General features: G+C 34.4%; 2 protein-coding genes across 10 annotated transcripts; both read left to right on the top strand.

Moving 5' to 3' along the window:
* Positions 1 to 3,516: 3,516 nt before the first annotated feature.
* Positions 3,517 to 9,725, top strand: LOC115972107 (transcription initiation factor IIE subunit beta-like). 2 transcript variants are annotated; one of them, XM_031092269.1, is made up of 5 exons: positions 3,517 to 3,718; positions 5,705 to 5,989; positions 6,621 to 6,752; positions 6,874 to 6,990; positions 9,190 to 9,725. In XM_031092269.1, exons 2-5 carry the CDS (start codon positions 5,732 to 5,734, stop codon positions 9,535 to 9,537), a joined length of 855 nt encoding a protein of 284 aa, XP_030948129.1. In that variant the 5' UTR covers positions 3,517 to 3,718; positions 5,705 to 5,731; the 3' UTR covers positions 9,538 to 9,725. The 2 variants fall into 2 exon arrangements, with proteins under 2 accessions (XP_030948129.1, XP_030948128.1); XM_031092268.1 differs by having other exon boundaries at positions 3,518 to 3,718; positions 5,732 to 5,989.
* A 777-nt stretch (positions 9,726 to 10,502) lies between these two features.
* On the top strand, positions 10,503 to 14,709 carry LOC115971940 (stress-response A/B barrel domain-containing protein UP3). 8 transcript variants are annotated; one of them, XM_031092053.1, is made up of 11 exons: positions 10,503 to 10,665; positions 10,769 to 10,886; positions 11,521 to 11,648; positions 11,921 to 12,060; positions 12,185 to 12,253; positions 12,611 to 12,749; positions 13,035 to 13,097; positions 13,177 to 13,220; positions 13,781 to 13,882; positions 13,959 to 14,014; positions 14,326 to 14,709. In XM_031092053.1, the coding sequence occupies exons 1-9, from the start codon at positions 10,581 to 10,583 to the stop codon at positions 13,865 to 13,867; spliced, it is 873 nt and encodes a 290-aa protein (XP_030947913.1). In that variant the 5' UTR covers positions 10,503 to 10,580; the 3' UTR covers positions 13,868 to 13,882; positions 13,959 to 14,014; positions 14,326 to 14,709. The 8 variants fall into 8 exon arrangements, 7 of the variants coding, with proteins under 7 accessions (XP_030947913.1, XP_030947912.1, XP_030947914.1 ...); XM_031092052.1 differs by having other exon boundaries at positions 14,320 to 14,709; XR_004087369.1 differs by having other exon boundaries at positions 10,529 to 10,665; positions 11,921 to 12,074; positions 14,320 to 14,709.
* Positions 14,710 to 17,360: the final 2,651 nt, after the last annotated feature.

The raw sequence follows: 17,360 nt of genomic DNA, 5'->3' as shown, positions 1-17,360 counted from the left end.
AGGAAGTTAAAGTATCCATTTTTAAAACAAGGAACCTAAGCTTAAGTACCACACCTGGTTTCCCCTCTCATGTTGGGCAATGAAGTTTATCATGCCATTCTCTCGGGATAATCAAAAAATCCTGGTCCATGCCCTTGTTAGATTCAGGGAGACACAAGTTGAGTTTGACTTCAAGGACCCTAGTTTTAAGATAGTATCTCGTACTCTTAAGGAGCTGACAATTATATACCCAATTAACATCATGAAGGGTGAGATTTACACCCATCTTTTCATTGAGGGTGTCCACACAACCTAGTATCCTAAATACGTTTAGGGAACATTGGGTCGGGCAGAGTTTATGGGCAATTAAGAAATTCCTAATCACTCTACCCATAGGGATCCTTATCCCTCCGTCTATGAAGGCAATCATAGGGATCACCACCTCCCCCTCTAACCTTAGAGCATGCCATTCTCCTTGAAGACAATGCCGAATAGAGACCCTAGGTGGTATATTGTATTGGGCCTTAGAGTTTTCTATACCCTTAAGGGTATCTACCAAACTAGCAAACCTACCTATCTAGGAAGTCAAAAAAGGGTGTTAAAAGAATGAGGCGAAAAACAAGGGGCTGAGAAAGATAGGGTCCTAACAGTCAATATGTGGGCTAAAGGGTACTTACAAAAGTATAGGAAAGGAACACCTCGGACCATTTCTTGAGAGTTTGAAGATTCAAAAAAATGGAGGATTTAGGTTCTTCGAATGTTTTATATAGGAAGAGAGAGTGAGCGGGAAAGTTCCCGCTTAAGTCCCTATAAAAAACCTCTGCCATAATATTCTCATCACACCATAGAATCTGGGGGACAAGATGCCATACGAAGTAATTAATGAGGCGTCTTAGATGCCGAAGTGTCAAGAATGTGCTCATTGTAGGTGAAAAGACACTCACATGTGAGAAGGTTCCATGAGCGTGGGAAACTCAATAACATAAAATCAAAACCCCATTTTTCTCAGAAGAGAGAAAGACTGGAGTTTCGAGGGGCTATTGTGGGGATAAGAGAACTGAGTAGGGGTATTGGGTCGTGGGCCATGCCCGAGGATGCTAAGGAGCTCGAGGACAACCAAGTACTAATTAGGGAAAGTGGGTTAGTGGGCCGAGGACAAGGGCCGGTAACAACAAACAAGTAACGTTTCCTAAGGAGCCAAACTTCCTCGGAAAGTAGAGTGGGGGTCTGAAGCTCAACCACCCAGCAAATACTAGGTAAGAGGCAACCATACTTGGGATGATAAGTTTCAAAGAGAAGAGTCAACAGTGAACTAAGAAATATCTAAAAAGAAGGCTACTACCATCACATTGAATGCTCTACACCTAATCAACTAGCCGCATTTATGTGGAAGTGATACCTGAACAGTGATATTTAGCCTTACAACTACACACAGAGACTTCAGGAAGGTTTTGATGGGACAAGCATCCAGAAGATCACTTACTTGATCAACAAGTGGAAGGCTAAGATGGGGAGAAGAGGAATGAGTATATAAGGGAAGGGATTCCTTGACAGAAAGGGGGATCTAATAAAAAAAAAAATAGAAGAACTCTGTGTATTCATGAGAATCTAAAATTTATTTAAGAACAACCTTCCTTGGATTTGACCGATGAGTGTTTTTCTCTTCAAATTATACTTCTCAATCACTATAGCACTAAACCAATCCATTGTGACTCATACTTGATTCATTAAGTCTTCACCTGTTAAATCCACTCTCTAACAAATCTATTATTGTGGGCTTATTGGGCCATCACTCACATCTGTTGGGCTGAAGGTCAATTTTAGTCCATACAACTACATTGTACTACAAATTTTACTATATAAAACTTACAAATTAACATGTAGTCAATTACAAAAAAAAATTATCCAAACATTCATTTATTAAGTTTATGTAATCCGCCAATTATATTCATTGACATTACAATATAAATTTGTAATTTTTTTAATAATAAAATTGGTATTAGAATTTCAATTTTCCTAAATGAATGTCTAAATTATTTTTTGAAAAATGTTACGGCTACTACAAATATTTTTGATGAAATTACACTTTACAAATTTTACTATATACCCCCTTCTACATTTACCTGCCTAAACTATATGAATGCATACTTACCCACTAAACTATTACTCGTGCAATACTTTGCACCTCATCACATGAGTAATTGTTTAGTGAAATAAGTGTATATTCTCAAAGTTTAGGGAGGTAAGTGTAAAATGTAGCATAGTTTAGAGAGGTAAGGGTAAAAATGAGTACAGTTTAGGAGGTAAAATGTGCATTCAAATAATTTATGTAAAATAATGTATAGTTTAAGGGATAAAATGTAATTTTCCCATTGTTTTTACAAAAAACTTACAAACTAAAGCGATAAGTACATATGATTGGTGCCATTTTATTTTTTGTGATTGGTAAATTTTTTTTTTTTTTTTTTTTGTGCGATAAGTATATGTGATTGGTGCCATTTTGTTTTTTGTGATTGGTAAATGGTTGGTGAAAGGTTATTTAGTTTGTAAGGATCTTTCATGTAACACAATTTATAGTATATATCCTTAGCATTATTATTATTATTATTTTTTTAATTTTTGTTATTGATATCATATAGTTTATAAAGGTTATGTAATAAATTAAAATGAATCTATCTCTAACTGGATGATAATAATAATAATAATAATAATAATAATTTTTAGTTTTCTTAGTCCTACTACTAAAAAAAAAATAAGGGTATTAAATTGGATATGATAGAACTTCAACTTATGATATTGTTCTATGATGATTTATATTTATTATCAGGTTAAGATTTCAATCCATTTGTTTATGTAGATGAATTGAGTTAACTGGAACTCACAAAATTAAGGGGATTGAAGAACAATTAAATAAGAATCATTTTTAAATTTTAAATACTAAAAGTGAACATTGGACGCATTGCCTATACCAATAACATCATTAGAATTTAGGACGTCTGTTTATAATTCGCTTATTTTGCTTTTACTGAAAATATTGTAGATAAAGGTAAAAATTAGTTAAAATAGTACAATGAAATCCATAAATAGTACTAAAAAGTACAGCGAAACTCATGAATAGTAATAAAAATAAACTGAATAGTAAAATAAGCTGACTTTTTAATTTGGAACCAAAGGCATAGTTAAAGTGTGCAAACTTGCCTTTACCAATTAAATTTTAAATATTAAAGTTTGCATGCTTTTGGCCAACCTCTTTTGCCCATTATTCTATTTTTACAAACATATTCATATAGGTATATATATATTGTTTTAAGTTCTGAACTCAAGTCTCATATTTCCAAATGACGTCTCATGACTGATATGTTTCATTTGAGACCACGTAAGGGATATGTTTATAAAACAAAATAATTAAAAAAAAAAAAAAAAAAAAAAAAAAAAAAAAAACCTTGGCCAATGTATTTTGGTGAATGTCATTAAAAATAATATAAATAAATAAAAGTATTTAGGACAATGTAAAGTAAAATTTTGTTTTGTTTTTTTATCCCAATAAATAAAAATTTTGCGGACTGAGAGCTGTGAAACCCGTTGAGTTGCGGATCGGACAGCCCTCCTTTCTATGTTCTCTTCAGACTTCAGCTTTGCCTTTACCAAAAATTCGAAATTCTCTCTCTCTCGCCCTTTTCCCTCACACCGTGACCTCCTTCTGCCTCCCTGCTCCGACACCGGCACTCAAACCTAAAAGGTATTCTTGCAATTTTTCTTTTCTTTTTTGTTAATTTCATTTTTCACGAATTCCGTCGAAATATTTTTCTTATTATCACTTTTGATGCTTTGATTTTCATAGTTTCTTGGGATTCATTTGCCTTATTGTTGTTGCAATGTGATCAGTGTTTATACACCCAATTAGGACTTGCAGTTAATTTTTTATTTTCATTATGTGAAATTGCAATCAATTTTCGTTCTAGAACATTGTTTTACCAAGTCAAAACTGAAATTATTAGCAAAAACAGCAACTTCCTCAGTTTGTGAGAGAGAGAGATTTGGGTCAGCTCAATAATGCTACCTTATAATATAACTATATAAGTAAGTTTTGGCCCTAAGCAGAGGGGGAAGGGTAGATTCGAACTAGTGATCTCCGTTTCATGCGGCATGGTTTATGTCCGATTGTGCTACCCCTTGGGGTTAATGCTACCTGATTAGTATATTTTTGTTCTCTTTTAACTTCATCATTGGTGCCTCTGGCCAGGGTCATTTCTATGTTGGCATGAGGTTCGTTTATTAATTCAAAGAGAACACTTTATAAGGGCTAAGTATGTTGTTGTATGGGTGTTATACAATAGATCAATGGAGATGGTTGGGATAGTAGGAACTAGGAAACCGCTGGCAAAATCCATCGAGTCCTTTCAAATGTGGAGAGAGAGGATTTCAAATATAGCCTTGCTTTATCTTCCTTTTCTTTATCATATAAAACGGGATATTATGCATATGTGCTTATTCTGCCATAATATGCTTGTCAATTGTCATACAAGGAATGAGGATTCTGAAAAAAGCAGACAACTTTCCTCCATATATGTCTTATCCCTTTCATACTTTATCACTAATGCAAATTGGTAGCCACCAAATACAACATAAGAGCTTAGGTGCTCCTATCAACATAATAGCTTTTATTCTCATTTCTGTGATTTAGTTCTTGCCAACTTGCCAGAGATTTTCTGGCAATAATTCTGCAAGAAATTTGTTTGTAGTTATGCCTATAAATGAACCATTTAGGGGCTTCTGCTAGTCATTTCTTGGTTGGAGAGTGAATTTTGATTTCCCAAACTAGGGTTTTGGTTATTGGCATTTTGTGTATGCATATGAATTTTTTTGTTGATTTATTGTCTCATATTTGTCTTTGGAAAATAGATTTTGATTTCCCAATACTCAATTTTTGATTCTTCCATTTGAGGAGCTCAGAAAAGGTTTGTTATGGTTTAAGCATATGTTTAGAAAATGTTAATCAAAGAGAAGAAATTTAGCTTTTAAATTTTCAACTTTAGAGAGGAATCATTGGAAAAATGTTGATTTTATCCTAATCGTTGATCAAATACTAGAGCTTAATTGATCAAATACTAGAACAACAATTAGTTTTTTGATCTCTAATTGTTGTGTAGCATGGTCGTTGGAAACTCAATTTCTTATTTGTCCTTTATTCTTCTAATACTGCACTTGGTAGTGAAATTGTTGCACATGTCATTGCATTAAGCCATTAGAAGATCAGATGAAAATAATTGTTATTGCATTATCTATGAATGACAAAAAAGGATCAGAGGTTTAATGTAGGGAGACTATTGAAGTTTTTTGTCATTCATAGTTAGGTTTCCAGCGAGACATGTTGATTCAACTGTGGATCTGTGATTAAAAGTTCTAAAAATATTGTCCATGAACGGCCTCATCACTTCCATTAGTGTTCTGTTAAGAAGAAATTGGAATTTTTGGAATTACTTGTGTTGCTAGTAGACTTGTGCTTGCATGATATTGTAGTATGAAGCCTTCTTAGTAACTTTTAGCTATGTCTTGATTTCTAGCTGTTTATTCTTCCTGCATTTTTCATGTTATGACTTGATTTAAGTTTCGAAGTCATTGTGGTGATTTAGTCAGTTAATTTAAACTCTGACCAATATTACAATCTTGCACTTTAAAGCACTTCTTTATCATATTTTTACATTTTATTGGTGGGTTTGAGCAGCCTTAAAGAAAATAATTTTATTTCTAGATGGCATTACAAGAGCAATTAGATAGATTCAAGAAGCAGCAAGAGAAGTGCCAGTCAACCCTCACAAGCATTGCTGCATCTAATAAGGTGACAAGTCATAAATTTACGCCAGCGCCAGCAGCACCGTCAGTCAGTGCAAGAGCCCCCGCTCCTGCTGTCAAATTTTCAAATGATACAGAGAGACTTCAACATATCAACAGTATCCGGAAAGCCCCTGTAGGAGCCCAAATCAAGCGTGTTATAGATCTCCTGCTGGAGGTTTGTACTTGATTATCCTATCCCTTATATATACATATATGTTCCCTGATGCAAGTATTTGTTTTGTTGTCATATTTACAATGCTGAATGCTCCTCATGAATGATGTTTATTCGTAATTCTCTTTATGCCAATATCTCAATTACTTCGTCAACCAGGGACCTGAGTTGGAAAAAATTCAGATTTTAATGTCTTATTTTGTGCAGTCATCAGGTTAAAGTTAATTTGGAAAAGAGCAAGATGGTCGAGTTTAGAATTGTGTTATTATCTGTGATTCTACTAATCTTTTTAAAAGAGGTATCATATCACTATGCACCTTCACTAAACTGGCCTACTTTTTCTCAATTAATTGTTGAAATTTAAACCTTGTTTGCATGGCATTGATTTTACTGGAAAACTGATACTACTTAATTAACAGATGTACTTCCAGTTGAAGGTAAGTATAAATTATAGATGCTTGTGGGAAATTTGTAGTTGTGTTTTAGTTTACTGTAATAATCGAGTATATAACTCGTCTCCCTTCTTGTTTTTTGTGACAATTTTAGAGGTCAATGTGATTTACTGACTTACAGTAGCCTGGTAGGACCAGATGAATGCTACTAACCACCAGTTGAATGCTCTCTATGTTTGCAGACAAGGCTAGCCTATACACCTGAACAAATAAATGATGCCGTTTATGTTGATATCAATTCCAACAAAGCTGTATTTGATAGTTTGAGGAATAACCTGAAAGTCCACTATGATGGAAAACGTTTCTCTTACAAGGTAAGTTTAAACTTGTTTAGCTGCAGATTGTCACGGTCTCATAGCATTTTATTTGCACTTAGTCATCTCATTTATAACTCTTTCATGGTAAATGACTTTTTGACTTATTGTTTATCTGCAGTCCAAGCATGATTTGAAGGACAAGAGCCAGCTTCTTTACTTAGTAAGGAAATTTCCAGAGGGCATTGCTGTCATTGATCTTAAGGACGCTTATCCAACTGTGATGGAAGACTTGCAGGTAAATGCAATATGTGGATGTCTCATCTTGTTAGATCAACTTTTATATTATGGTATTCATGTCTTGATAAGAGCACAAGAAATTCATCAAAGGGGTTGAGAATCGACAAGAACAAGAAAAAAACAAAAGATAAACCAAGGAATTAACACTTAGGTTTGCTTGGAATCAATACCAATCAAGAAAAAGAACAAAACCTAGGAATTAATGCCGAGGGTTACCTAGAATCAGTTTTGGAAAAATTCCATTAGGAAATTTTAGTACTGAAGCATAGTAGCAAACCTTAATACTGACCTCCAGGTTCTTGAAATAGAGTTTCGAACTTATTATCATAGTAAGGAAAGGAAACAATTATAACCGATGGCATTAATTCTATGAATCTAGTGAAAAAAAGGAATTAAATCCCCTAAACTTAGTAGGAAAAGGAAAATATGTTTAACTAATTAAGTAAAGTAAATAGAATTAATTGTAAAAATTAATTGATTAGGCCTTAGGCCCAAGTGGTAGCATATTTCTTCCATAAGGGTCACTGATTGGACGTCTTCTTGTGTCATCATCTATGAGTATGTGAAATTGCAAGCCTATGCATATGTCATTGACCTTCCACCTGATTATGGCATTAACTACTTTTCATATAGGTGTGGTTAGGATGAGTATCAATTATATTTGAATCACTCAAGATGAGTTACAGAAGATTGATCCATACTTGCTTGAAATTATATCCTTTTACTACTTGGTTTAGGGATTTAATTTATTTTCTTACTAAGTTGGTAGAATTAGTATCATTAATTAGAATTGATTCCTTACCTTATTCAAATAATAAGTTTGGAACTCTATTTAAAGAACCTAGAGCTCAATATTGTTTACAGTTTGCTTCAATAGTAAAATTTCCTATTAGAATTTTTTTCAAAGGCTCAGAGTTGATTCTTAGGTTTTGTTCTTTTTTTGCTTGGTGTTGATTCCTAAGCCTTTTCCCCCTGTACTTGTTGATTCCCAATCTCTTTGAGAATTTTTGCTGCATAACTATCCCTCATTGTGGCCCCTAGTAAAATGTTTCATGTTGCATTGAAGGCCACTAAACAAACCTTTGAATTTTATTGTTTTGATTCTGTGTGTTCGACTCACCTAATATTGTTCAAAGGTGACTGCTAATTTTGTGTATTTCTGGGATTTGAAAAAGGCCCGAAGTAGTGATTGAGACCCTTCCCTTTGACCTTTGGCGTTAGAATGGCTAATAAGTTGGAACAAGGAACTCTATTGTTCAATAACCCGTCAAGGTGTAGACTAGTGGTTAGAGGATTGGGATGAGCTTTAAACCCAAACATCCTAGGTTTGAATCCTCACAAGGAATGCCACTGGATTACTTGATACATGGTTTTGGTAGGTGGAATCATGTATCCATGGTTCAATCCTCAGGGATGGGTCCAAAGGGCCTTGCCTTGGTGAGGTTCCACGCCATCAAAAAAAAAAAAGGGAACTCTTTTTCTCAATAAAATAAAGCAAAAAGCTATAGGACTGATGAGTTTTGGTTTAAATGGCACCTCCTCTTGTAAGAGTAAGGTGAAGGGTGAGCTCGCAACTCGTGAGCACAAAAAGCATCTGGTGCATGTGTAATTTACCAATAAAAAAAGGTGTTTGAATGGCCATAATTTAATAGGATACACATGTGCAATATAGTCGGATGTGATAAAGTTGACCTTGAATATTTAGGCAGAAATTTGTTGTGTTTGAAAGAAGCCATTGAAGCCTCTGTATGTTTTCTGGCTTTGGATGCTTAAGTCAGTTTTCTCAAAAGTTTTTATTTGCAAAAGCAGGAGTGGTGGCTTTGGAGGTGTATACAAGGAATGGTTTGATTACTCAATGGTGTTTGTTTGCCCCTTTATTCTGTGACTTTGTTTTTCCTTTTCTTTATTGGCTTTCTCTCTCTTGCTTGCTCATTGCCTGCTTGGTCTTTGTTTTAGCTTTGTGGAAAATCTTACCTCTGTAATGATTTTCTTGTACCTTAAAAAAATGAAGTTTATGACCATCTTCGTTTTCCAACAAAAAGTTGAGTGGTAGTAATGTGCCATTGTCTGCTGTGAGATCATCTTGCCATACAAATCATATGACTTCATTCTTCTTCTGACTTTGAAAGCTGCGGCCCAATTAAATCAATTGCTTGTTTCTGTTGCCATAAAATTTTATGAATTCATTTTTCTTCAGGCATTGAAAGCTGCTGGTCAGATTTGGCTGCTATCAAACTTTGATTCACAGGAAGACATTGCCTACCCAAATGACCCCAGGGTACCCATCAAGGTGGATGATGACCTTAAACTGCTGTTTCGGGGGATTGAATTGCCTCGTGATATGATTGACATTGAAAGGGATCTCCAGAAGAATGGGATGAAGCCTGCCACCAACACTGCTCAGAGGAGAGCCAGGTCAGAGGTTCAAGGCATGTCCTCCAAGCCCAAGCCAAAGAAGAAGAAGCACGAGATCACCAAGAGGACAAAGCTGACCAATGCCCATCTTCCAGAGCTTTTCCGGAACCTTACTGACAATAAATCTTGATGTTAGGACTTAGGATGACCCTTTATTTAGCTATGGGTTGAAGGTATAGGGAATGATACAACATGCTCTAATGCTAGTAGCATTGGGTTTATATAGATTGGAAGTGTTCTAGCAGCTTAAATCCGTATTGATGACTCTTGCCAGATTTGCGCATAACAGTTCATTTCTGTTTTATATCTGTTCTTGTAGGATTTTTGTTTTTTTCATATTGCTGAATCTCTTGTACCATTACTTAATGAAAAAAAGAAAGAAAGAAAGAAAGAGGCCAAATTTGCAACCAAAAAAAAAAAAAATTTTAAATTAGTGGTTTTATTTTATGATTTCTGTGGAAGATTAATTCCAAAGAATTGACACGTCTCATTAATGCATTAGACAGACATGTGGCAGTGAAAAATTGAATTAAAATAAAATAAAATGGTGCGGTATTAGTATTACTCACTGTACTTAGCGAGGGGAGATTTTGATTAGTTTGAAGTTTGAAGTCTGAAGTTTGAAGCTATCCTTGTGTTGTTTGGGATGATTTTGGGTATAATAAGTTGCAAATGGCTAGCCTATATTTGAATGCTCTAGATTCACTCTGACTCTAGGCTGAAGGCCTTCAGTAGTCAGTATTGAGTAACAGTAAGTGCCTCAGCTCAATATTGGTCCACGTAAACATTATCCAAAAACGTTCTAAAATCTTAAAGCTACGATGACAAATTTAACAAATAAATCTTATTAGTCTTGTAATAGATAAATTGGGTAACATTAACAATATTAGAATTTAGAAGGGTAATAAATTTTCAATAATATTTGTACCGATAATTTTTTTTTTTTTTTTTTTTGAGAAAAAAAAGCGGCAATAAACGGCTATTTTACAGATCGTTTTTCCTAGTCCACCCATTTTCTTTTCTTAAAAAAAAAAAAGAAAAAGAAAAAAGAAAAGAAAAGAGGAACACACAGTCACACACACAGAGAGAAAGTGAATAACCGGAGAAGCAAAAGAAAAAGAGAGAAGAAAGTGAAAGGGTAGAGCCACAAAGAAAAGATCGAGAGTCGAGAAAATGCTGATTCAAGCTCCAACCCCGTCTCCCACTTCCACTTTTCTCATCCACCAACCATTATTCCCGCGCTCCGCTTCTTTAAACGGTGCGTTTCATTCCTCTCTCTCTCTTACATTTTTATTTATTTATTTATTTTTAAAAAATTGTATGAATATTATTTTATTCTATTCTATTCTATTATATTCCAGTTTCTCGAGTGAATGGAGTGATGAACACGTGGTCTTCAAGGCGGGAACTGAGTCGGCGAATGGTGGTTTCCGCTGCGGACGACCAAAGTAACTCAACCGCCAATTCGGAGCGGAAAAGGTTCATTCATACCCAATCCCTTTTTAATTCTTCTCCTTAATTTTTTTGGTGTCTGAATTACAAACAAACAATTGTCTCTATCAAATGAACCTAACCATTGAACAGATTAAGGATCAATCTTATGTCCCTCAAAATTTGATTACTTTTAAATGTTGCTTAGACCTTATAGTACCTCCAATTCTTACACTATTACACTTACAAACACACACACATAGGATAAATGGTGGGTGGCCTTTGTGTTTCCAAGGCTCCTTTTTATATGCCAATCGACAATGACGGTTATGATTGATTGGAATTACCTGTGTGAAAAAATGACACAAAGAAATGGTTTTTATTTTTTATACAACCCTTAATCCAGGAAATCATTGCAAATTGATTTATTCACCCCATATCAATCTGTTATAGTTGCAAGACCATTCCCTTTAGCATTATGATATAATTCAATTGGCTGTTTCTGTTTATTTTGTTTAGATTTTTGTGTGACATTATTACTTGGTACCATAAGCATTGCGTTAGCTAGGTTCTTTGTTGAACTTCAGCTTTCCAGTTTGGAGCATATGGTTCTTCTTGTTTGCAAATGCAAATGCAGTGTCTTATTGCCCTGGTTAAATTTGGATTGTTCTATTTTCTACAGAAAAGTTGTGGAACATATATGTCTGCTCAAAACCAAGGAGAATTTAACTGATGAGGAAGAGAAGGATATGTTGGATTATCTTTATACAACCCAATATCAAATGAGAGGCATTGTTGCAATATCATTAGGTGAGTCATATTGAATGCAATGCAAGGGCACATAAGGAATAGCTAGCATTCCTTGCCTGAATCAGGCATTATATTCTTTTCAAAGAATCTGAAGTGTAAATTCAGTTGTCCGGTCATCCCATCTATGCTGAAATGTCGGCCTACGTGCATAACCTATCAATTAATTTGCAATTTTGATTAGGTGCACAGACATGCACACTGGCACTCACACTCAGACAAGCCTACATGTTTATTGATTTATCTTTAAATATATGTTCTAATTGCTGCTGCAGGACGTATCTCAGAAGAAAATCTTGAAAATTACACCCATGCTGTCTACATGCGTTTCCAAATAAAAGAAGATCTTGCAAAGTTTTATGAGAACCCTTTCTACTTGGGAGTTCTCAAAAAGCATGTTATGCCTTACTGTCATGTATGGCTTGACATGTAAACACTGACACTCTGTTCATACTTCTCTTTCTTCTTTTGAATAAACTGTATCTCAGATTTTCATACTTGTTCAACATATTGGACTGTCTTTTTCTGTTTATATAAAGGGTCTAATCAATGTGGATTACGAAGCTGAAGTAGAAGATGATATCCTTCCCATCTTTAGGAAAGGAGAGGTAAGCAGTGATGTGCTTTTAACTCTCTGGCAGATGCTATGGCAATTCTTTAAATTTTGATTCCCCTGTAGTTATTTGTCTATAGCTCAATGCTAATCATGTAAATGCAGCAATGCTGTTGAAATGCTTGGAAATGATATTCTATATTGCCAATCATGCAAATGCGGCAAAGGCATTGAAATGCTTGGAAATGGAATATATCTGGCTATTGGCATTTATGTCTTTATTAACAAATTTGAACCAAAAAAATATTTTGAGTTTCTATTATCAGTTGAACATGTGGCAATATGGTTTTTGTCCCTGGTTACTGGTATCTAATAGTTACTTCTAAAGAGATTCATATTACTTTTGTGGCAGGAGTTCAATTATGGTGTAGAGTTTGTGCTTTTGATTTCATTTGTTGATAATGCATTTGGTGTACCCGTACAACATGCATTGGCTTCTCTGGCAAGGCTGACACATGGATTTCCGTCATTAATTGTCCAATCTACTCAAGGTGTGTGTTTGAGGTGAAACTCATTAGTTGTTATGCTGCTTAGTGGTTTTCCCTGAGCAGGCTACTGCAGATTAAGAAGTTAATTTGATCTGTAAAGAGGTTATAAATAAATGTTTTTTTTTTTTTTTTTTAAACCAAATTTCATAGCAGCTATACAGTTAACTCTTTACAGCTTGGATCAGATTTCTTTTTTCTCTATTTTTGGGCTTGTATGAAGAATTATTCTTATATATGCAATTATTTAACGATATATCGTTTCTTACTAGTATCTGACTGATTGGTCAGGTTTGAATTGTAATCCCAGCAATAAGGAATTTACACATGGAGTAGTGATACGATTTCGGTCCCGTGAGCTCTCTCTTGTGTTTAATATCTGAATATATGGCATCTCCATTTGTTGACTGCTGTGTACTGGCATGTTTTGCAGTCGAGGCCTTTGAGATATTTGTGGGCAGCTCAGAATACAAAGAAGTAAGCAGCCTAATCTATAAATTATAGATTTGTGTTTTTAAGATTTTGTTTGTTGTTCACGTTTTATGGTATCAAATGAAAATCATTTTCTTATCAAATTTTACACACCCTTGTGGTGCAGAACTTCTTGATGAATATATGCTTTTTCTACCCTATCAAATGGTTAAGGATTTCCAAGTTTTACCATTATTATAGATATTATATTACAGAATTCTTTGGCTTACTTATTTGTTTCATGGTAGTTTTCTATTTATGATCCTTATCTAATGTAAGGTTCTAATCCAAGTTTTAAATTCAGTTTTGAGATTTGTTTTAGACTTCGTCAAAATTGACAAGTAATCCAAAATTTCTGGTAAATCTGGATGTTTTACTTAGGGCTGAGGCTGAACTTCTGGAATTTGAGATCTTGGAAAGCCTTTTGAGATGAGATCACGTCCCATTGAATACTCCAATTCCAAAAATTTATTTTTCCAGTTCCAAGTCAAGCTATAGCAAATTTATCTTTGTAAAAGAGATTAATCTGCAAGAGTCTGAATTATTCTTGAATTTGATAAAAACAGATGTGGAGGTCTGAGTTCCAGCCAATCACCCAGAAAACACTTTCTATTCATTTTTCTGTTGATCCACTGAGCACTGAGATCATGTAGCAAGCATCCTTCACGGTTTGTGATCCATGATAATTTAATTTGATGAGTATTTGAACGAGAACTTGTCTTTATTTTATGTCTTATGTTCCAGGTATTGAAAAGACATTCTTGCTCGGTTTGTTTTACTTTCTAAGAGTACATGTACAGGTCAGTGTTTCTTACCCCTCATCCCTAACCCCCCCCCCCCCCCCCCCCCCCAACACCTCACCTCTTTGTTTTTTGGTTGTGTTTGTTTCCTTAAAATAAAGTATATCTGCCCATTTCTTGCTGCATGTCTCTTCAACAAGGGTAATATACTTTTGAAAACTTGTTTATTGCTTGTTTGCATATATATAAAAGCATAGCATGCTCAGCATATATGCATATACAGAAGCACGAGTTTTTTGTTGAAGGTCTATTTTCCTTGTCTAGATTAAAAAAAAAAAAATTGTCATTTATGTTGTTGATGTCAGGACCAGCTCTTCTAAACTCTGATAGGAAAGCAATCTGTTGGATGATACTTCGAACCCAATTTAGTACCATTCTTGGAGAATGCTGGAGAAAAGGGTGTACCATCAGGAAGATGTCTCCCTTTTTCTTTTATCTTTTATTCTTCTTCTTCTAAAGATTTTTTTTTTTTTTTTTAATAAATTTATAAATCATGGGACACACATTTCTGTATTGGGGCCCCTCTGACTGATCATTCTGATCTGTCCTAGTGTAGATCCTTGATTGCTAACCTTCATCTTCTATGTGATTCTCCTATATAAGGAAAATATATTTTATATATGCAGTTGCATATTATTAAGACCTTTCACATTCCTGTTTGGCTTTTAGTAAAGAAGGTCACATATTGGAATTTATCCAAAAGGCAATGTTTGACCTTGCTGAGGATGAACTATAAAACATGTATAGAATTGCCAATCGATTATTGTTTCTACTATATCTTTAAATATTTAAAAATTCACTGAAAAGCCAAACTTCTGCCCCACCATTCAGGCTGACAGTAATAAAATAATAAAGCCAAAATTAGTTGGTAATAGATTGATGTGCTTGAATTTGACTTGTCTAAACCATTACACTTCTTTAGAATTGTACATACTTTTAGTCGGTGGCTGATCTCCATTCAGGTCATCTGTTGTACTTAATCCATTGTTTTTATGCCATGAAAATTCTTTATTCGACTCACTACTGACCTTTTGATAATTTGAACTGTTTTTGCCTATACTTTCTTTATTACAATCATCTCAAACTTGAACTGTTTTTGCCCATACTTTCTTAATTACAATCATCTAGCTTGTCAAGTATCCACCAGATCAGATTGCAGCTCTGCTGAAAAAACAAAACTCCAACAAACTACATGATTAAATTTCTTGTTTTATCCAAGTATGCATGCATGTTTTATTTATTGTCTTTACTATTCAATCAAGTACGATTACATTTTCTTTAAACACTACAATCAATCAAGTTCCTTCTCAACTCTATATATCATGCATCTCTGTAAAGAAAAAGAAAGGAAAAAATTACACTACAAACTGCAAAAATTGTCTTGACCGAATACACACAAGATTTTCAACAAGGCTGATCAGTTATGAAGTGGGTTTGGTCCCTGTGGAACTGTTCGAAGAGAAACTCCATATATTGGGTCGATATCATCTTTGGCGGATCCCACCAGAGCTTTAGCAGAGAAATGCCACGAATACCGAGAATAGAAGTTGTTCTTATCTCCTGGCTTGGCTTCTTCACTATTACTTTTGTAAATTTGGCGGCAATTTGATTGCTGGCTGATTGCAAGAGTGATCACAAAGATCACAAATGAAAGCCTGAGATAATGAATCCCCATGATTCTATTGTTGGCAGAGAACAGATCCGATAGATAACTAAGGCAGTAGAAGTAAGTTTTAATTATCTTTAAGTACAGGCAAATGAAGGCTGGTGAGGACTCCTTTTATAATGGTCGAGGCAACCTGTGTCGAAGATAGAGCCAAAACTCACAATAAATTCAAATGAAATGGCATCAATGTCCCACTTGTCAATGATTTTGCAATTAAATCAAAGCCGCCCCAACTCTCTTTTGAAAAACCACTGTAATTTGAATCAACATATCAAGAGTCTTATAACTCAATGACATTGCTTGGTCTCCTTGAGATCAAGACTCGAATCTCTCTCTCCAACTTGTTACAAAGTATTAAAATATATATATAAAATAAAAATCAGCATCATTTACATTATAGTATTATACTCATTTTTGTATTCCAAATGATGATTACTTGTGAAGCAGGTCATTATACAAGAACCTTGCTCGTTGGCTGACTCAAAAAACTTGGAGATTGTGATCATATAAATATAGATACATGTATCCATGCCCAACTTTATGATACAAATGTAGGTTTTGATTCGATATATAGTGTGAGATGTTGAAGGCTAATATGGTCCTTTTGTACGCAGTGGAGTGCTAACCTGAAAAACCGTTTTTCTTGGCGTTGACTCTAACATTAAATGGGTGTCTAATCGCCCATTTGTGTTGCATTATTTAACTTATATAATTATTGTTGGGGGACTTGCGGTGTTCATGGACACGTGTTGCTAGATCATAGTGACAAGTGGCACCGTATTGCACGTATGATTTGCCTCATCACATGTTCTTGCTTCTATATATATAACTCCATTGAAGAATGACAATCAAATAAGAACAAGGCTTAGGTACAATACTTAGATGCTGTTCATAAGGTTCTTCTTTTAAGATTCTGTCATTTGGATTTTTCTCATGAGATGAAAGTGTATTTTTTAAAGAACAATACATAAGGTATTGTACTTAAGTTAAATAGCCATATAATTGAATCTTAAGGGGGGGATTTAAAGACTAATACATAAGGTACTATACCTAAATTTTGTTCATCAGATAATTATGATTTTTCAGCTCGACGGTATCTGTTATTGAGTCATGGTTGTACTATTTAGATGCAACCCGGCTTGCTCCATGTTTGAGCTCTAATTGTTGTTAAACAAATAATTAATAAGACCAATAATAAAATAAGATTGTTGATAGAGACATTTCTAACTCACACAAGGATGTATTATTTAATATGTTAATTTTAAAATAATGTGAAAATATTGTGATATGACATGCATCCAGTTTTGGACATATATTTGCATTCTAATGTGTTCAGTGCATTAATGAGTCTTTGTTGCGTTCCTAACATTATTGATAAAATAAACGTATAAAATAAAGATAATTGAAACAAAAACGTTTCTTTTTTCTTTTTTTCTAATTTTTGGAATTTGGTACTAAAACTTTTGTCACAACTTTGCCACAACATATTCATATAGTGAGTTGTAAATAGTAGAGTTGTGGATCCATCACTTTTATTCCATCACTTACAACTTGTCATATAAGTAAATTATGGTAAAAATTATGACAAAAATTGCGGAAGTAGCATTTTCCATTAGGATATAGGAATTGTGATAATAGAGCATAGGTGTACTACGTCATGGAGGAAAGGATGGTTTAGTG

Source organism: Quercus lobata, chromosome 12 (genome assembly GCF_001633185.2).
Source record: "Quercus lobata isolate SW786 chromosome 12, ValleyOak3.0 Primary Assembly, whole genome shotgun sequence".
Lineage (NCBI taxonomy): Eukaryota > Viridiplantae > Streptophyta > Magnoliopsida > Fagales > Fagaceae > Quercus > Quercus lobata.
This window is presented reverse-complemented; position numbering and strand designations above follow the sequence as displayed.